At 49.0% G+C, this 20,906-nt stretch overlaps 1 protein-coding gene across 1 annotated transcript in view; it reads right to left on the bottom strand.

The window, feature by feature from the left end:
- Positions 1-1,910: 1,910 nt before the first annotated feature.
- Positions 1,911-20,906, bottom strand: part of PIK3C2G (phosphatidylinositol-4-phosphate 3-kinase catalytic subunit type 2 gamma) — a 31,677-nt gene continuing 12,681 nt past the window's right edge. The window contains exons 15-31 of the mRNA XM_066590727.1: positions 16,191-16,315; positions 15,308-15,496; positions 15,090-15,183; positions 14,826-14,920; positions 13,887-14,070; positions 10,286-10,393; positions 9,585-9,677; positions 9,371-9,500; positions 8,421-8,536; positions 7,031-7,200; positions 4,932-5,088; positions 4,509-4,618; positions 4,227-4,398; positions 3,270-3,321; positions 3,120-3,199; positions 2,907-3,032; positions 1,911-2,769 (exon numbers count right to left, since the gene is read on the bottom strand). Of these exons, the coding sequence (XP_066446824.1) occupies positions 2,629-2,769; positions 2,907-3,032; positions 3,120-3,199; positions 3,270-3,321; positions 4,227-4,398; positions 4,509-4,618; positions 4,932-5,088; positions 7,031-7,200; positions 8,421-8,536; positions 9,371-9,500; positions 9,585-9,677; positions 10,286-10,393; positions 13,887-14,070; positions 14,826-14,920; positions 15,090-15,183; positions 15,308-15,496; positions 16,191-16,315 (2,142 nt within the window). The 3' untranslated portion in view covers positions 1,911-2,628. The remainder of the gene's footprint in view (positions 2,770-2,906; positions 3,033-3,119; positions 3,200-3,269; positions 3,322-4,226; positions 4,399-4,508; positions 4,619-4,931; positions 5,089-7,030; positions 7,201-8,420; positions 8,537-9,370; positions 9,501-9,584; positions 9,678-10,285; positions 10,394-13,886; positions 14,071-14,825; positions 14,921-15,089; positions 15,184-15,307; positions 15,497-16,190; positions 16,316-20,906) is intronic.

Raw genomic sequence — 20,906 nt, 5'->3', positions numbered from 1 at the left:
GTGCGTGTCTGTACGTATATATGTATAATAGTGTGCGTCTGTGCTATATGTGTATAATAGTGTGCTTCTGTGCGTATATGTGTAGAATGGTGTGCGTCTGTGCGTATATGTGTAGAATGGTGTACGTCTGTGCGTATCCAGGACTCGAAAAACTTCAGGCGTGCTCTAAAAACGCACCTTTTCAAGGAGGCATACCGCATACCCTAAACCGACTCCTCTGTATGCCACCTGATAACATGCTCCCTGACCTATTGGCTGCAATCCCTGTTAGCTGTCATAAACTGCCCCTGCAGTCATACCGATTCTGCCGTCACGCGGCCAAATATCTGACCATTGTCTATGTGTATAGAATCCCTCACTCTCCACCCCGCCATACCGTGCACATCTCCAGCCATTTTACCTTCTGTATCACCCCATTACTTGTAGTATGTAAGCTCGTTGGAGCAGGATCCTTCCCTATTGTTTCCACCAACTGATTACGATTGTAACCGTGGTTCTGTAATTTTTTGTACTTTTGTCTTTCTGTATTCCCCGTCTATGTAAGCGCTACGGAATATGTTGGCGCTATACAAATAAAGATTATTATTATATGTGTAGAATAGTGTGCATCTGTGATATATGTGTAGAATAGTGTGCATCTGTGCTATATGTGTAGAATAGTGTGCGTCTGTACGTATATGTGTATAATAGTGTGCGTCTGTGCTATATGTGTAGAATAGTGTGCATCTTTGCTATATGTGTATAATAGTGTGCATCTGTGCGTATATGTGTATAATAGTGTGCGTCTGTGCGTATATGTGTACAATAGTGTGCGTCTGTGCGTATATGTTTAGAATAGTGTGCATCTCTGCGTATATGTGTGGAATAGTGTGCGTCTGTGTGTAGAATAGTATGCATATATATGTACTATAGTGTGCGTCTGTGCTGTATTTGTGTAGAATAGTGTGCTTCTGTGTGCATATATGTATAATATTGTGAGTCTGTGTATATATATGTATAATAGTGTGCGTCTGTGTGTGTATATATATATATATATATATATATATAAATAATAGTGTGCGTCTGTGCGTATATATGTAGAATAGTGTGCGTCCATGCGTATATATGTAGAATAGTGTGCGTCTGTGCGTATATACTTAGAACAGTGTACGTCTGTGCGTATATATGTAGAATAGCGTGCGTCTGTGCTATATGTGTAGAACAGTGTGCGTCTGTGCATATATACTTAGAATAGTGTGCGACTGTGTATACATATATATGTATAATAATAGTGTGCGCCTGTGTGTGTGTATATAATAGTGTGCGCCACTGGCCACTATGGGGGACCTTATTACAAATCGGCCACTATAGAGTTCACTTTTACTATACTGTCTTACAATTAGAATCGACCCTTTGAAGGCAACCATAAGGCTGATGTGGCCATCGGTGAAAATGAGTTTTACATCCATGCCCTACGCCATTCATAGGGCTAGAATAATAAGTCGCTGGCCACGGCACCGTAATTGGTTGCGCAGCACTTACTTCAGGGGGCAGGGGATTAACCCCTGGTGTGCTGAAGGCAGCGGCGTCCTCTGCCATTTAGGAAGCGGACACGTAGAAATATAATTTAATGTCAGAGGAGAGCAGCTCGCTTGGTAATTACTCTGGGGTTTAGCGCTTCCTGCTGACATTAATATCAGCTCACCGTTCTTACTTGCAGGATGTTGTCACGTTCCTCTGCTGCACGAACAGAGTTTGGCGCCCACCGCTCTTTTTGTACACATAAGTAATCGCCGCCAAATCTGTAGTAAAACCGTGTTAGGACTCGGTGGGTTTGTGCCTTTAATTTAACCCCTCCAACACCACATATGATCAGCAGCAAGCAGAATTGTGAATGCAGCTCTGGAGGTAAATGAAGAAAGCGCAAAAACTTCACAATTTACAAACGCTTTATAATTTACATGTAAAATTCATCACCGGCCATAAAAACCGAAGAAATGGCGCACAAATATACAGGTAAAAAGCAACAAATTACCAATCAGTGTAATCCTTGGAGAGCGGTCGCTTGTCACACGTAATCCCCGGAGAGGGGCTGAATGTCACGTAATCCCCGGAAAGCGGCCGCTTGTCACACGTAATCCCCGGAGAGCGGCCGCTTGTCACACGTTATACCTGGAGAGCATCCGCTTGTCACACGTAATCCCCGGAGAGCAGAAGCTTGACACACGTAATCCCCGGAGAGCAGAAGCTTGACACACGTAATCCCCGGAGAGCGGCCGCTTGACACACGTAATCCCCGGAGAGCGGCCGCTTGACACACGTAATCTGGAGAAAGCGGATGCTTGACACATGTAATCCCCCGAGAGTGGCAGTTTATCACACGTAATCCCAGCAATTAGCCGCTTATCACACATAATCCCTGGAGAGCGGCCGCTTGTTACACGTAATCCCACTAAATAGCCGCTTATCACACATAATCCCGGCAAATAGCAGTTTATCAAACGAAATCCCGGATGGCGGGGATGTCATTCTTGCCAGGTTGGCAGTTGGCATGGAAAACGACTGGTTGGGAGATGGGCACTCTGTTGGAGTCGTCTTTAATTCTAGACCTATAATCTGTATCATCCCGTGTTATTGGTGGCGGATGGCTCAGACACGCAGGCGGTACGACATGTCTTCCTCTAGTCGGACGCCGCTCAGGGGGAGGCTCAGCTGCCCCAGGAACGTTCCTTGACTCGTCACCAGGACCCCCAGGAAGTGACCGTCCAGCTGTGGAACCGAGAACTCCACCTGCAACAGAGCAGACCGCGCCCGACATTATACACTGTAAGGTGCGTGACTAAGGGAAAAGGGGCAGAGCCAAGGGGTGTCCTGGGATTTATCATCTTACCTTCAGACTTAGTCATGTGACAGAAGATGGTACCTACCCGCTGGTTGAAGACGGCGGCACAAGTCCGTGACTGCGATTCGATTTTCTGACTGGCGATTTCCCGTGTTCCGGAATACAGGCTGATGGTGACGCTGGCAGTGGGCGCCGACCCGTCCGGCATGTACTAAAAACACCGAGGGACACGAGTCACCGGAACGTGTAGGCAACGAGTAGATAGAAAAATGGAGGAGGCATGAGGCGTCCGACTCACCACATTCCTCAGGTGTCTCACCAGAACGCAGAGCCGTGGCGCAGAGAAGGAGACATGAAGTTGAACGCACCGCGCCAAATCTACCCAGAAGGGAAACAGTCAGCAATGCCATAAAAGGCAGCGTTTATAAGTGTGTAATAAGTCACTTACCTCCCGAACCATCTGGCCCAGTGTCACCAAGCACCCCCAGGATCCTCCCGCCCTAAGGAGACAGAACATCCAATCAGAATCTGGTACAATCATCTGACACGACTGCCAAAGACGTTTCCTATGCCTTAGGCTGTCATACGTGACTTCGCCCACATTTATAGAACCACAAGATATTCCAGTCTCCCTTATAATTAATGTTGTATTGGCCCAGTACATGCTTTCCTGGCCCCCTCCATAATGTCATACATGTAATGTCTTGTCTTGATGCACTGTGCAAAATGTCTTGTTGTTCTGTTGTGTATATTGCACAGCTGCAGTAAGTGATGGGTTAATGTCTGCAAAGCCTGAGCTGTCTGCCCGTGAATGTATCACTTCTTTCCTGTCACATTGTATGAGAGAAGGGATAAATGTGAGTGCTTGAGAGCGGGAAAGGGTCTTTCATCGAGGTCTTCAATCTGTCTTCTATCTTGGTCTACCTAACAGAGAGGCACATGGGGGCACCTTCAGCCCTCATGTGTTGAAGATGGAAGAAGAGGAGAGTTTTTTTCCAGAATGCGTGTCTTCAGTTCAAACTGTAAGTAAGCCCCTAAGAGAGAGTGAGCAGAGAGCTAGTTCAGTTGGTCAGGGCCTAGTGCAGAGGTACTCAATTGTCTATGTTGCACACTCAAGCGTCTTGAAGTCTGAGCCCACTGAGTGGAGGTACTTGTCTGCCGGAGAGTCTGTGCAGTATTCCTACCTCTTTCCTCCTTCGTAGTGTTCCCCTTCCAGGAGTGGTACCTGACAGATAACGTGGACTGCAGGACCGGTATCATCCTGAGTTTCCTCCCTGACCTCAAATCTCCTGTTTTACCTGCACTATTGTATCTTTTGAATTTATGCCTTGTACTACTAAAGTTAAGTTTTCAGCACGTTATTTGCAGGCCTGACCAGGCAGTCACCTCTCAGCGGAGAACTCACCGCCCGCTGCACCTTCTGCATGCTCTTCACCGCTGCTCTCCGGATGAATTTGGTGAGGGACGAGGTTGTCGTTTCGCTCATTCTACTCAGATCGGATGGCGTCATGTTGGCAAATGCGTGGATTAGGAAGTTCAGCTTCACCGACGGACTCTCCAGACTCTCCTTGATTTTGCTGCAGAAGAAAATATGAGCTGCCGGGTCACACGTGGCACTGCGGGCGCCATATTGGATTTCACACAGCTCTTCTGGTCGTAAGGGTTAGACTCCGCCGCAAGACGTTACCTGGTGAAATAACTGGCTGCTTCAGCATCAGAGTCGTACGGTCGCAGTCTATCGTGGACATACTTTAGATCTTCCACCGTGCACAGCTCCGGGAGGCCGGCCTGTAGCATCTGCGGAGATAATGGCCGCCATTACAGCCCTGGCGGGGTCGCTCACTCACCTTTCTATACAATGTGGGGGTCAGTCTTTACCAGGCGGCTCAGGATGAGCAGAGCTCTGGCGCCTCCCAGATAGTGGAGGATTGTAGGAGGATGCAGCGACTATGACTGACAATCCGTCTGATGATCTGACCCTATGATGTCATCAGTAATGCAGATGTATGTGGGCTCTATTGGGGAGTTTTCGGGGGACTGAGGCTCTGGGGCAGGTTGGAGCCCCTACTGCCGGCTCTATGACATTGCAGCCCCATAGCCCGTCACTCACCAGCTCCAGGACGGTGATGAACAGGCAGCTGTGTCTCCGGATCACGTTGTATGCGCAGCAGCAGAGCTCCGCAAACTCCTGAGCTCGCTGTGGACGTCTCCCCTCTTCGGTGATGAAAGACTCCATTTCTGTGGTGAATATAAATGGCGACCGATCCCTGCGAAGTAGAGATGACAGCCATGAGTAACATCAAGCAAACCAAAGGATTGTGGGTAATGAATTCAAGATGAGTGAACCAAAACAAGTATTTCACAGCAGCACAGAGGAATAAGCACATAGGCGCCTCCGGCATTCTGGAACACTTGCTGGCATATAAAAGGATTCATGATATCTTTTCCCACCGGATTGTGGAACTCAAAGACCCGGAAGAACCACCAGACCTCCAGGGGCCATAATCCATCACACGGAAGAAGACGAAGCTCTGCCTGCTCTACAGGAGACTGTCTCTCCATACTACACAGCCCTGTATTATCTGCTGCACAGGAGACTTTCTCTCCATACTACACAGACCTGTATTATCTGCTGCACAGTAAACTCTCTCCATGCTACACAGACCTGGATTACCTGCTGTATAGTAGACTGTGTCTCCATACTACACAGGCCTGTATTGTTTGCTGTACAGTAGACTGTCCCTCCATACTACACATACCTCTATAATCTGCTGCAGAGGAGACTGTATCTCCATACTACACAGACCTGTATTACCTGCTGTATAGTAGAATGCCTCTCCATACTACACAGACCTCTATTATCTGTTGTATAGTAGAATGCCTCTCCATACTACACAGACCTCTATTATCTGTTGTATAGTAGACTGCCTCTCCATACTACACAGGCCTGTATTATCTGTTGTATAGTAGACTGCCTCTCCATAGTACACAGACCTGTATTATCTGTTGTATACTAGACTGCCTCTCCATACTACACAGACCTGTATTATCTGTTGTATACTAGACTGCCTCTCCATACTACACAGACCTGTATTATCTGTTGTACAGTAGACTGCCTCTCAATACTACACAGACCTGTATTATCTGTTGTACAGTAGACTGCCTCTCAATACTACACAGACCTGTATTATCTGCTGTACAGTAGACTGCCTCTCAATACTACACAGACCTGTATTATCTGTTGTACAGTAGACTGCCTCTCAATACTACACAGACCTGTATTATCTGTTGTATAGTAGACTGCTTCTCCATAATACACAGACCTGTATTATCTGCTGTATAGTAGACTGCCTCTCCATACTACACAGACCTGGATTACCTGCTGTATAGTAGACTACCTCTCCATACTACACAAACCTTTATTATCTGCTGCACATTAGGCTGTCCCTCCATACTACACAGAGCTGTACTATCTGCTCTACAGTAGACTATCTCTCCATACTACACAGACCTGGATTATCTGCTGCAGAGGAGACTCTCCCTCCTTACTGGTTAGGTCACATGACATTGTGTTGAAAAGACTCGTCCTCCAATTCAGTTTTTCATAGCTCCACTATTCCATGACTGTTCCTTTTTTCACAAGTCACCTGTAGCTCTCCGCCATCAGCATGCTGACACCTGCAGTTAACATTTCCCCCGTGTTGTGTACTTTTCTGATAGCCCACGGCACCCAAGTAATCTACCTGTGCGTCAATGTTTCTCATATACCTGTGTATGTTACACCTGCCACATTACCGCTCAGCCTCCTGACAGTCCGTGGCGCCCGTTTGTCCCAGATGGACCGCGGCGCCTATATATCCCTGATGGTCTGCGGTGCCCATGTGTCCTTGACTGTCCACGGAGCCCGTGTGCCCCTTACTGACCGCTGTGCCCATGTGTCTCTGACTGTCTATGGCGCCTGTGTGTCTCTGATGGTCCGCGGCGCCCATGTGTACCTGACGGACCGTGGCGCCCATGTGGTCCCGATGGACCGCGGCGCCCATGTATCCCTGACTGCCCGCGGAGCCCGTGTGCCCGACTGTCCGTGGTGCCTATGTGTCTCTGACTGTCCGCGACGCCCGTGTGCCCCTGACGGTCTGTGGCGCCTGTGTGCCCCTGACGGTCTGCAGCGCCCATGTGTCCCTGACGGTCTGTCCACGCGCTTCTCACCTTTTAATTTTTCCAAACATCTGTGCGTTGCCCAAAATCTTGCCAAAGTCGATATGGAAGACGAGGCCGGCGCCGGTGAGCATAATGTTGTCATTGTGTCGGTCGCAGACCCCCAAGAGAAACGTCACAACGCACCAACCGGCGCAGGAGAATAGGAAGTTGTCTGAAGCCTGAGGTGGAAAGCCATGGAACATTACCAAGGTGTCAGAAAATACTCACCCACCTACAAACTATGACAACCTACTGCCTGCACCCACCTACTGTCTATGCCAACCTACTTACTGCTCCCACCTACAGACTATGCCAACCTTCAGACTATGTCAGCCTGCTGACTGCACCCAGCTTCAGACTATGCCAACTTACTGACTGCACCCACCCACAGGCTATGCCCACATATTAACCTACAGAGTATATTCAACTATCAATCATACTCATCTACAGGCAGGGCCTATCCTCCCCCTACCAACCCACTGATTGCACCCAATAACTGTACCTACCAACCTACTAAGTGTAATTAATTGACAACCTACCTACAGATTGTGCCCACCCACAAGCCTACTGACTATACTGCCAACCATACTCCTCTACAGACTGCCCATGATCCAACCGTACTCATTTCACTGTGCCCACATACCAGCTGTCCTTACCTACTGACCCACTGACTGCACACTCCTGCAGACTACCCACCTACCAACTGTATGCATCTACAGAATGTGCCCACCTACCAAACTGCTGACTGCACCCTCTTACTGACTACCTACCTGCAAAGCATACCCACCTACAGACTGTGCCCTTCTACCAACTATTCCAGCCAACCTGACTTTCCCCACCAAGTAATTCTGTCCACCTACAAACCATGTTAATAGGACTGTACCCATCTGTCAGGAACTGTCACCACCTACTGTCATGTGATTAGCGATACATCATGGTGACCACTCGTGCACCTGTTAAATGCAACTATAGGACCAGGAATAAGTCACTGTACCTCCCTCTGCTGGCCGTTCTACTCCGGTAGAGTTTAGGGGGCTTCTGAGTATGAGCACAATGATAATATAGAGGGGTGCAGGTTACCTATCGCCATCTGCCGTAATGGCAGACAGCAGAACATAGCGCAAGTTACCCCCCGCCCCAACACTGCGGACGGTTCCTGCAAGGTCTCAGGAGTGCGAGAAGAGACGCAGCTCAGAGCGTGAAGCTTCACGATAATTACTGCGCTGAACACGCCACCGCCAGCACAGGGCAGACATGCGAGAGAAAAGCTGATTAACGCTGGCCGGCTGATAGATGAGATTGGATTCTGTAACGGGAAACCTCATCAGGAAAGTAATCACAACCCGCAGCGGACAGCGGTGGGGGAAGCGCCGCCCTCACTGTAATGAGAGGTGAGTACCGTCCTGTTGTTGTGGAACCACTTCTTCATGGACGAGTCTTTCAGAGGTCCGAGCAGCCCCGACGTCTTCTGGATTTTGGCCAAAGTTGTAGAATCCGGAACTAACTCAACCAAACCTGGAAAAGGAAATAACGGAGTGAACGGCACCGCAAAGCGTCCACATACAGAAACTCAAACTACACCTACTTCCTAGTCACATCACTCAGCACCCCAAGATTACCTGCTGGCAGTAGCACAATGTTGCCTGCTTCTGAACCCCATCAGGGACCATCAATCACCAGAAATGATCCACAACATCGGCCAAAATCGGAGATCGGCCATCACCCACGAATGACTATCAATCACCATGGATGACACCCAACACTGGCCAACATCCGAGGTCGTCAGCCATCACCCACCAGGGAAGACGCCCAACATCAGCCAACATCGGGGAATCATCAGCCATCACCCATCAGTGATTATGAATCACCATGGATGACACCCAACATTGGCTAATATCCGAGGTCGTTAGCCATCAGCCACCAGGGAAGACCCTCAACATCAGGGAATCATCAGCCAACATTGGCCAACATCAGAGATCATCAGCTACCACCCGATGTCACCAGTGACCATCAGTCACCAGGGACAACCTCCAACATCTGAGATCATCGGGGGATGATTGGCCATAATCCACCTGAGCTTGACAAAGACCGCATAGGTCGAAACGTCGCGCATGTTGGAGGAATAAAGGATTTTTATACTTTTGCATCACTTATGCTTCCACTCTTCTTTGGAATTCATCATCCACCAGTAGACATTACCCATCAACCACTCAGACCGTTCTTTGATCCTCATTCACTTGGGGTCACCTATCATCCGATGTCACTGTACACTTGTTGTCACCAATCATCAGCAGTCTGCATTCATGTCACTAAGGGGTTGTTGATGCCGCTAATCATGCGGTCACTAACCTCGCTTTTGGCCGGTGGACACACATCTATAGGTGATCATCCGCAGGTCTAATCCCTCATGAAGCCAAATCCTGTCCATGAGCTCCACCACCTGGAGAACGAGCGCGTCTTGCCGCATGTCGTCTCCCACCTACAGCCGACCAGAAAGTCATCCGTGAATTCAACGTCAAACTTAGGAGATGAGCCTCGTCTGAGCAGTGTCGTCGTCACCCACCTTGTACATAACATGAATGTTCGGCCCCCGAGCATCCACGTTCACGAAGGAGATTTTCAGAGGTTTGGCGTTAGATTTAAAGAACGAGCAGGACTGAGAGGGAAGAAAACGGCAAGACATAAAGAAATGGTGGCCAATCGATTCATAGAAACCCTGAACTTGTCCAGTCTTACTGGTGACTCCAGAGGTGGCCGGAAGCTGCTTATCGCTACAAGAAGGTCCTCATGTACTGTGCATATATTACACTCCAGAGCTGCACTCACTATTCTGCTGGTGGAGTCACTGTGTACATACATTACTTATCCTGTACTGCTCCTGAGTTACATCCTCTATTATCCTACTGAGCTGCGCCCACTATTCTGCTGGTGGGGTCATTGTGTACATACATTACTTATCCTGTACTGATCTTGAGTTACAGCCTGTATTATACTTCAGAGCTGCACTCGCTATTCTGCTGGTGAAGTCACTGTGTACATACATTACTTATCCTGTACTGATCCTGAGTTACATGCTGTATTATACTCCAGAGCTGTGCTCGCTATTCTGCTGGTGGAGTCACTGTGTACATACATTACTTATCCTGTACTGCTCCTGAGTTATAGCCTGTATTATACTCCAGAGCTGCACTCACTATTCTGCTGCTGGAGTCACTGTGTACATACAGTAGTATTACTCCCATCATCTCCCCTGCAAAATCTTACGTCATGGACGATTCCTTTGACGACAATGGCGGGGTTCAGGGGGAGCCGACAATCTCCGACCTCTTGGAAGAACTGCTGGATGTGCTGCAGTTCGATCTTCAGAGCTTCCTGCAGGAGAGAAGAGAGAATGTAAAGTGAATACAAAGCGTACCTTGGGGCCAATATAGTATAACCCTTAGTGCGCAGGAGCGATGCCGTGGTGAGGTGTGAAGGTACAGTTCTGTGTACTGATGCAGTAGAGCTGAGTTTGTCGTCCAGCTTATGGTGAGATCCTTGTCTTCCACCTTCTACATTATGGATTTCAGATCTGCTGCAGAGGTGATAATATTCAGGGCACGGACGGCGCTCTTCTGCGCTGTTAGAAGCGGCGCGGCCCAGGGGGATGGCAAGATACCTTCATCTCTGACTGAACCTCAGATAAAATACAGGATGGAGACAAAGCATCACAGAAGGAAAGAGCCGCCGCTTGTCCTGTCAGAGACGCCATGTGCGACATACAGGTCACCTCTACCATCTCCATGTGTAGCGAGAGACGCCATGTGCCAGCTGTCACAATATTACAGAGGGACGCTGGAACGATAGCAGCGAGGAGCATCAAAAAACAACATCCATCCCAAGAACTGCGCCAATATTGTCCTGGTCTTCAGAAAACCCTGAGGAACACAGGAAGTCATCTACAGAGGATGGATCATGCTCCAGTCACCTCCAGAGCTACAATCACTATTCTGCTGTTACAACATATCTTATCCTCCAATCACATCCAGAGCTGCAGTTTCTATTCTGTTGTTACATCGTGTCTTATTCTCCAGTCACCTCCAGAGCTGCAGTCACTATTCTGCTGTTACATCAAGTCTTATCCTCCAATCACACCCAGAGCTGCAGTAACTATTCTGCTGTTACATTATGTCTCCTCCTCCAATCACATTCAAAGCTGCAGTCACTATTCTGCTGTTACATCCTGTCTTATTCTCCGGTCACCTTCCGAGTTGCAGTCCCTATTCTGCAGTTATATAATGTCTTATCCTCCAATCACATCCAGAGCTGCAGTCACTATTTTGCTGTTACATTTTGTCTTTTTCACAAGTCACCTCTAAAGCTGCCGTCACTATTCTGCTGTTACATTATGTCTCCTCCTCCAATCACATTCAGAGCTGCAGTCACCATTCTGCTGTTACATCATGTCTTATCCTCTAGTCACATCCAGAGCTGCAGTCACTATTCTGCTGTTACATCATGTTTTATTCTGCGATCACACCCAGAGCTGCAGTCACTATTCTGCAGTTGCATCATGTCTTCTCCTTCAATCACATCAAGAGATGCTATCACTACTCTACTGTTACATCATGTCCTATTCTCGAGTCACCTCTAAAGCTGCAGTCACTATTCTGCTGTTACATCTTGTGTTATTCTCGAGTCACCTCCAGAGCTGCAGTCACTATTCTGCTGTTACATCATGTCTTATCCTCCAGTCACCTCCAGAGCTGCAGCCACTATTCTGCTGTTACATCATGTCTTACTCTCCAGTCACATCCCGAGTTGCAGTCACTATTCTGCTGTTACATCATGTCTTATCCTTCAATCACATCCAGAGCTGCACTCACTATTCTGCTGTTACATCATGTGTTTTTCGCAAGTCACCTCTAAAGCTGCAGTCACTATTCTGCTGTTACATCATGCCTTCTCCTCCAGTCAGATCCAGAGCTGCAGTCACTATTCTGCTGTTACATCAGGTCTTCTCCTCCAGTCAGATCCAGAGCTGCAGTCACTACTCTGCTGTGACATCTTGCCATCTCCTCCAGTCAGATCCACAGCTGTGGTCACTATTCTGCTGTTACAGCCTATGTTGTCCTCCAGTCATATCCAGAGCTGCACTCACTATTCTGCAGTTACATCATGTCTTATCTTCCAGTCACATCTAGAGCTGCACTCACTATTCTGCAGTTACATCATGTCTTATCTTCCAGTCACATCTAGAGCTGCAGTAACTATTCTGCTGTTACATTATGTCTCCTCCTCCAATCACATTCAGAGCTGCAGTCACCATTCTGCTGTTACATCATGTCTTATCCTCTAGTCACATCCAGAGCTGCAGTCACTATTCTGCTGTTACATCATGTTTTATTCTGCGATCACACCCAGAGCTGCAGTCACTATTCTGCAGTTGCATCATGTCTTCTCCTTCAATCACATCAAGAGATGCTATCACTACTCTACTGTTACATCATGTCCTATTCTCGAGTCACCTCTAAAGCTGCAGTCACTATTCTGCTGTTACATCTTGTGTTATTCTCGAGTCACCTCCAGAGCTGCAGTCACTATTCTGCTGTTACATCATGTCTTATCCTCCAGTCACCTCCAGAGCTGCAGCCACTATTCTGCTGTTACATCATGTCTTACTCTCCAGTCACATCCCGAGTTGCAGTCACTATTCTGCTGTTACATCATGTCTTATCCTTCAATCACATCCAGAGCTGCACTCACTATTCTGCTGTTACATCATGTGTTTTTCGCAAGTCACCTCTAAAGCTGCAGTCACTATTCTGCTGTTACATCATGCCTTCTCCTCCAGTCAGATCCAGAGCTGCAGTCACTATTCTGCTGTTACATCAGGTCTTCTCCTCCAGTCAGATCCAGAGCTGCAGTCACTACTCTGCTGTGACATCTTGCCATCTCCTCCAGTCAGATCCACAGCTGTGGTCACTATTCTGCTGTTACAGCCTATGTTGTCCTCCAGTCATATCCAGAGCTGCACTCACTATTCTGCAGTTACATCATGTCTTATCTTCCAGTCACATCTAGAGCTGCACTCACTATTCTGCTGTTACATTATGCCTTCTCCTACAATCACATCCAGAGCAGCAGTCACTATTCTGCTGTGACATCTTGCCATCTCCTCCAGTCAGATCCAGAGCTGTAGTCACTATTCTGCTGTTACATCAGGTCTTCTCATCCAATCAGATCCAGAGCTGCAGTCACTATTCTGCTGTTACACCCTGTCTTGTCCTCCAGTCACATCCAGAGCTGCACTCACTATTCTGCTGTTACATCACGTTTTATCCTCTAGTCACATCTAGAGCTGCAGTGACTATTCTGCTGTTACAGCCTATGTTGTCCTCCAGTCACACCCAGAGCTGCAGTCACAGCTATTATTAAGCCTGTCGAAGTTTGAGTTGCATTTCCTGTGTCCGGATTTTATGTGGCATGAATTTATCGCAGTTCTGGATTCGTTAATCTTTGCTTATAATGCAGCTGACCGCTAAGGAGCCCACCCAGCTCTCCCACATTCCTGACAACCCTGTAATGCCGGCTACACTGCCCAGCTCTCCTGGGCGCATCCTCTATCTGCGTTGTCCTCCGTCATCGGATACAAGTTGTTTGCGTCGCAGATCTGACAAATGCCGCGAAACTGGATGGAAATTCCCAGAAAAAAAAATTCCCTCTGAGAGCAGCGGCGACCGAGGATATGGCGGCTGATCCAGTGAGATGTTCTGCGGAGAAGCTGAAAAAGGGTGCGGGAGGGGATGCTGGTAATGTAAAGCATGGTGGACAGCAGACCTCAGTGATGTCACACTGCAGTTGACGCCCCTTGCTCAGGACTCGCCTGTCTACTGTCATCCGGAGAGTTCTTCACTCTCTCCGCCGCTTCTGCGAGGATCGTCAGGAGTCGCTTCTGTCTGCACAGCTGGTCGCTCACCGCTCGCCCGACGCTGCGCTCAACGGCATCCAGGAGGCGCTGATACAAACCACGGTAATGAGGCTCAGCGGCGGCGGCATCAGTCAGCAGCCTGAGAGGGAAAAGCAAAACCTGTCACTCCCCCTGCCAAATTCTGCAGATTGACCAAAAATGGTGTATCTAATCCAGCAGACACCAAATGTATCTAATCTCACAAACACCAGATGTACATAATCCAGCGGAAACCAAGTGTATCTAATCCAGTAGACAACAAGTTTATCTAAACCCAAACACCTTCAGGAGGCCAAGAAAGAAAGTAGAGGCCTCATCAACCAATCAGATTGAAGCACAATGTAGATATCTGGTGCAGCGATGTGATTGGTTCTTGTGGACAGCTCTTTACTGCTTATTTATCACATCGTATCGTTCTGGTGCTGAATTAATCTACCAAGCCTATATGTATTCCTTTCACTGTGCTGGTACTGTACTTATTCCCTGAGCCTGGTTCTGGTGCTGTATATACAGTATGTATTGAGCCTGGTTCTGGTGCTATATCTATGTAATGAGCTTGGTTCTGGTACTATATCTATGTGCTTAGCCTGGTTCTGGTGCTGTATCTATGTACTTAGCCTGGTTCTGGTGCTGTATCTATGTACTTAGCCTGGTTCTGGTGCTGTATCTATGTACTTAGCCTAATTCTAGAACGGGAACGCTGCTATGTTCTTGCTTTTTGCACAAGCAGAATACAGGCAGCCTATCAGTGCAGTATATATCGGCTCTTTGATAACGGGGGTCATCTAACCTAATATACAGCCTATGTAAGCCCCTCCCCTCCGCAGTACAGCCTGTGTAAGCCCCTCCCCTCACCAATACAGTCTGTGCGCCACTTGAATGCTCTGCAGAGATCTCTGGAGGAGGAGCTGCACCAGAACGCTGTTCAGACTCCACTCGAACTTCACTGCCTGTGAGGATAAAGTGAGGCGGTGAGTGATCTCTGCTTCATATCAGTGAATAGAAACCTCCATTGTTTGCACTCTGGTTTAGCCCTGCTGTCAGTCAATGACTGTAAACAGAGATGTGGAGAAAGTGATTTACTGACAATGGATGAAGGGGGTTGTGCTGCCGACTAACCTGCACGAGCTGCGGGAGGAACATCAGTAGTTCGTCACTTGACAGCCGCTGCAGCTGTCGGCAGGCCGTGGCGCGGATCATCCCGTCCGTGAAGCTGAAAAGAAACGTACAGAATGAACCACAAATATGGTGAGGGGAGCGATTGGACAGCGTGCAGACATGACCGCGGCGTCAAGAGGTGCCGTAGCAGCTGAGGAGAGCAGTGGTTCCGGACTCACCAAGGACTCAGCAGGCCCAGCGCCTCCAGGGGGCCAGAGAAGGTCCAGTCGTCTACAAGGCGGTACATGGCAGACACAGAGGGCGGGTCCCAGCCAGGAGCGCTGCCAAGGATCAGGGGGAGGATGTTGGGGGGCTTGTGGGGGCATCGACGGCAAGACCAGAGGCGCCGCTTGTCCGCCTCCGAGAGCCTCGGGGAGAAGGAGCAGAAGCTTCATCAGTCACTGGCCTGCTGGTCACTCTCCATCTGCTCGTCTGTCATCAGCCTGCTGGCCACTCTCCCTTCGCTCGTCTGTCACCGGCCTGCTGGTCACTCGCCCTCCGCTAGTCTTTCACTGGCCTGCTGGCCACTCGCCCTCTGCTCATCTGTCACCGGCCTGCTGAACACTTGCCCTCCGCTCATCTGTCACCGACCTGCTAGCCACTCGCCCTCCGCTCGTCTGCCACTGGCCTGCTGGACACTCGCTCTCCGTTAGTCTGTCACCGCCCTGCTGGTCATTCGTTTTCCGCTAGTCTGTCACTGGTCTGCTGGTCACTCTCCCTCCGCTAGTCTGTCACCGGCCTGCTGGTCACTCGCCCTCCGCTCACAGTCACCGTCCACCTGTCACCCTCCTTTCCCTGGTTATTCGCAGTTCCTTCCGTCACCCAGCTTTCCAAGACTCCTGAACGGAGTTGAGCGGGGGGCGTACCGGAGGATGAGATGACTAGGCAGAATCGTCAGTCAGGGGTCTGAGAGAGCTGGGTGAGTCCTGCTGTAATGGAGTGAGCTGCCGACTGACCACCCACGGGGCATCCTTGTAGCGCTCTGTCATGTGACCATTCTACGGTGGCTACCAGCAGGACATGGACAAGATGGCGGCAGGTGGCATACGATGTGGAGCTTACAAGAGCACAGAGCTGCGATGCGCCAAATACTGCAGCAGCTGCGCTGCATTCTCAGCACTCGTATCATGCGGAGTCTTCATGGCGGCTGGCCTCCGAAACACGTGATGAGAATCTGGAAAATCAACCTGCAAGTAATCAGATGAGATGGCGGTGATCTAATCATTGGATGTCAAGTGGAGCAGTGATCTAGTCATTAGGCGTCAGTAAAAGACGGGGATCTAATCATTGGGCGTAAGGAAAAGGCCGGGATCTAATCATTGGGCATCAGGAAGAGACGGGGAGCTAATCATCGGGCGTCAGGAAGAGACAGTGATCTAATCATCGGGCGTCAGGAAGAGGTCGGGATCTAATCATCAGATGTCAGGAAGAGACAGGGATCTAATCATCGGGTGTCAGGAAGAGACGGGGATCTAATCATCGGGCGTCAGGAAAAGGCGGTGATCAAATCATTGGGCGTCAGGAAGAGGCGGTGATCTAATCATCGGGCGTCAGTAAAGGCCCATTTAGACCCAATTATTATTGCTCAAAATGTGCTCAAAAGCTTGTAGTCTAAACGTGGTGCCATTGTGCACTATTCGTTCATCGCTGATTTGTAGCAAGCTAAAAATTGCCGATGACTGTTATCAGAGCCGCACGCTGATTTTCTCAGCAGGCGGCGCTAATAGTATTCTTTCAGCTGGTATCCTGCTGGCAGCTCGCAGTGAAACGCCAGCTGAAAGCTCCAAGAACAATGCAGCTGTTTGCATATACAAAACAGCTGCATTGTTCTTGGAGTTATCGCGGCAGTATCCCGCTCCGCCTGCATTAACTCTTAAGTAGCTAATTAGCTACTTAGTGTTCTGCAAAGATGATCACTCAAAACTGTCACTCAAACTGTCGTTTGAGCAATTTTTGAGCGTTTATCTTTCAGTGTAAATTAGCCTTAAGAGATGGTGATCTAATCATCGGGCGTCAGTAAGAGACAGTGAGCTAATCGTTGGGCGGTGATCTAATCATCGGGCGTCAGTAAGAGACAGTGATCTAATCATCGGGCGTCAGTAAGAGACGGTGATCTAATCATCGGGCGGTGATCTAATCATCGGGCGTCAGTAAGAGGCGGTGATCTAATCATCGGGCGTCAGTAAGAGGCGGTGATCTAATCATCGGCTGTCAGTAAGAGGGGGTGATCTAATCATCAGGTGTCAGTAAGAGGCGGTGATCTAATCATCGGGTGTCAGTAAGAGGTGGTGATCTAATCATCGGGCGTCAGTAAGAGGCGGTGATCTAATCATTGGGCGTCAGTAAGAGGCGGTGATCTAATCATCGGATGTCAGTAAGAGGCGGTGATCTAATCATCGGGTGTCAGTAAGGGTGCGGGCAGACGAGCGTAGGCGTATTTACGTTCGCACGAGCGCAACGTATAATCGCCCGAGCAATCGTTTTTCACCGATCACGACCAGAGCTAGAAAGCGTATTTTCGTTTGTTCCTACTTTGCAAACGGTCTTTTCAGCGATCGAATATGCGTTGGCGCGTATTTCGGTCGCATATGTTCCGTTTTTTTTCGAATTGCCGTTTTTACGCGCCGTAAAATCGCCCATGTGAACGAATACATTCGAAACCATTGCCTCAGATGGTCACGTATATACGTTTGGTCGCAAAAACGCGCCGTTTATGCGCTTGTCTGCCCGCACCCTAAGAGTCGGTGATCTAATCATCGGGTGTCAGTAAGAGGCGGTGATCTAATCATCGGGTGTCAGTAAGAGGCGGTGATCTAATCATCGGGTGTCAGTAAGAGTCGGTGATCTAATCATCGGGTGTCAGTAAGAGGGGGTGATCTAATCATGGGGCGTCAGTAAGAGGGGGTGATCTAATCATCGGGTGTCAGTGAGAGGCGGTGATCTAATCATTGGGCGTCAGTAAGAGACGGTGATCTAATCATCGGGCGTCAGTAAGAGGGGGTGATCTAATCATTGGGCGTCAGTAAGAGGCGGTGATCTAATCATTGGGTGTCAGTAAGAGGCGGTGATCTAATCATCGGGTGTCAGTAAGAGGGAGTGATCTAATCATAGGGTGTCAGTAAGAGTCAGTGATCTAATCATCGGGCGTCAGTAAGAGGCGGTGATCTAATCATCGGGCGTCAGTAAGAGGCGGTGATCTAATCATCGGGCGTCAGTAAGAGGCGGTGATCTAATCATCGGGCGTCAGTAAGAGGCGGTGATCTAATCATCGGGCGTCAGTAAGAGGCGGTGATCTAATCATCGGACGTCAGTAAGAGGCGGTGATCTAATCATCGGGCGTCAGTAAGAGGCGGTGATCTAATCATCGGGCGTCAGTAAGAGGCGGTGATCTAATCATCGGGCGTCAGTAAGAGGCGGTGATCTAATCATCGGGTGTCAGTAAGAGTCGGTAAACTAATCATCGGGTGTCAGTAAGAGGCGGTGATCTAATCATCGGGCGTCAGTAAGAGGCGGTGATCTAATCATCGGGCGTCAGTAAGAGGCGGTGATCTAATCATCGGGTGTCAGTAAGGCGGTGATCTAATCATCGGGTGTCAGTAAGAGTCGGTGATCTAATCATCGGGTGTCAGTAAGAGTCGGTGATCTAATCATCGGGTGTCAGTAAGAGGCGGTGATCTAATCATCGGGTGTCAGTAAGGGTGCGGGCAGACGAGCGTAGGCGTATTTACGTTCGCACGAGCGCAACGTATAATCGCCCGAGCGATCGTTTTTCACCGATCACGACCAGAGCTAGAAAGCGTATTTTCGTTTGTTCCTACTTTGCAAACGGTCTTTTCAGCGATCGAATATGCGTTGGCGCGTATTTCGGTCGCATATGTTCCGTTTTTTTTTCGAATTGCCGTTTTTACGCGCCGTAAAATCGCCCATGTGAACGAATACATTCGAAACCATTGCCTCAGATGGTCACGTATATACGTTTGGTCGCAAAAACGCGCCGTTTATGCGCTCGTCTGCCCGCACCCTAAGAGTCGGTGATCTAATCATCGGGTTGTTAGTAAGAGGCGGTGATCTAATCATCGGGTGTCAGTAAGAGGCGGTGATCTAATCATCGGGTGTCAGTAAGAGTCGGTGATCTAATCATCGGGTGTCAGTAAGAGGGGGTGATCTAATCATCGGGCGTCAGTAAGAGGGGGTGATCTAATCATCGGGTGTCAGTGAGAGGCGGTGATCTAATCATTGGGCGTCAGTAAGAGACGGTGATCTAATCATCGGGCGTCAGTAAGAGGGGGTGATCTAATCATTGGGCGTCAGTAAGAGGCGGTGATCTAATCATTGGGTGTCAGTAAGAGGCGGTGATCTAATCATCGGGTGTCAGTAAGAGGGAGTGATCTAATCATAGGGTGTCAGTAAGAGTCGGTGATCTAATCATCGGGCGTCAGTAAGAGGCGGTGATCTAATCATCGGGCGTCAGTAAGAGGCGGTGATCTAATCATCGGGCGGTGATCTAATCATCGGGCGTCAGTAAGAGGCGGTGATCTAATCATCGGGCGTCAGTAAGAGGCGGTGATCTAATCATCGGCTGTCAGTAAGAGGGGGTGATCTAATCATCAGGTGTCAGTAAGAGGCGGTGATCTAATCATCGGGTGTCAGTAAGAGGTGGTGATCTAATCATCGGGCGTCAGTAAGAGGCGGTGATCTAATCATTGGGCGTCAGTAAGAGGCGGTGATCTAATCATCGGGTGTCAGTAAGAGGCGGTGATCTAATCATCGGGTGTCAGTAAGGGTGCGGGCAGACGAGCGTAGGCGTATTTACGTTCGCACGAGCGCAACGTATAATCGCCCGAGCGATCGTTTTTCACCGATCACGACCAGAGCTAGAAAGCGTATTTTCGTTTGTTCCTACTTTGCAAACGGTCTTTTCAGCGATCGAATATGCGTTGGCGCGTATTTCGGTCGCATATGTTCCGTTTTTTTTCGAATTGCCGTTTTTACGCGCCGTAAAATCGCCCATGTGAACGAATACATTCGAAACCATTGCCTCAGATGGTCACGTATATACGTTTGGTCGCAAAAACGCGCCGTTTATGCGCTTGTCTGCCCGCACCCTAAGAGTCGGTGATCTAATCATCGGGTGTCAGTAAGAGGCGGTGATCTAATCATCGGGTGTCAGTAAGAGTCGGTGATCTAATCATCGGGTGTCAGTAAGAGGGGGTGATCTAATCATGGGGCGTCAGTAAGAGGGGGTGATCTAATCATCGGGTGTCAGTGAGAGGCGGTGATCTAATCATTGGGCGTCAGTAAGAGACGGTGATCTAATCATCGGGCGTCAGTAAGAGGGGGTGATCTAATCATTGGGCGTCAGTAAGAGGCGGTGATCTAATCATTGGGTGTCAGTAAGAGGCGGTGATCTAATCATCGGGTGTCAGTAAGAGGGAGTGATCTAATCATAGGGTGTCAGTAAGAGTCGGTGATCTAATCATCGGGCGTCAGTAAGAGGCGGTGATCTAATCATCGGGCGTCAGTAAGAGGCGGTGATCTAATCATCGGGCGTCAGTAAGAGGCGGTGATCTAATCATCGGGCGTCAGTAAGAGGCGGTGATCTAATCATCGGGCGTCAGTAAGAGGCGGTGATCTAATCATCGGACGTCAGTAAGAGGCGGTGATCTAATCATCGGGCGTCAGTAAGAGGCGGTGATCTAATCATCGGGCGTCAGTAAGAGGCGGTGATCTAATCATCGGGCGTCAGTAAGAGGCGGTGATCTAATCATCGGGTGTCAG

The sequence above is a fragment of the Eleutherodactylus coqui genome, chromosome 2 (genome assembly GCF_035609145.1).
Source record: "Eleutherodactylus coqui strain aEleCoq1 chromosome 2, aEleCoq1.hap1, whole genome shotgun sequence".
NCBI lineage: Eukaryota > Metazoa > Chordata > Amphibia > Anura > Eleutherodactylidae > Eleutherodactylus > Eleutherodactylus coqui.
Note: the sequence above shows the minus strand (reverse complement) of the source record. Positions and strands in the feature narration are given on the sequence as shown.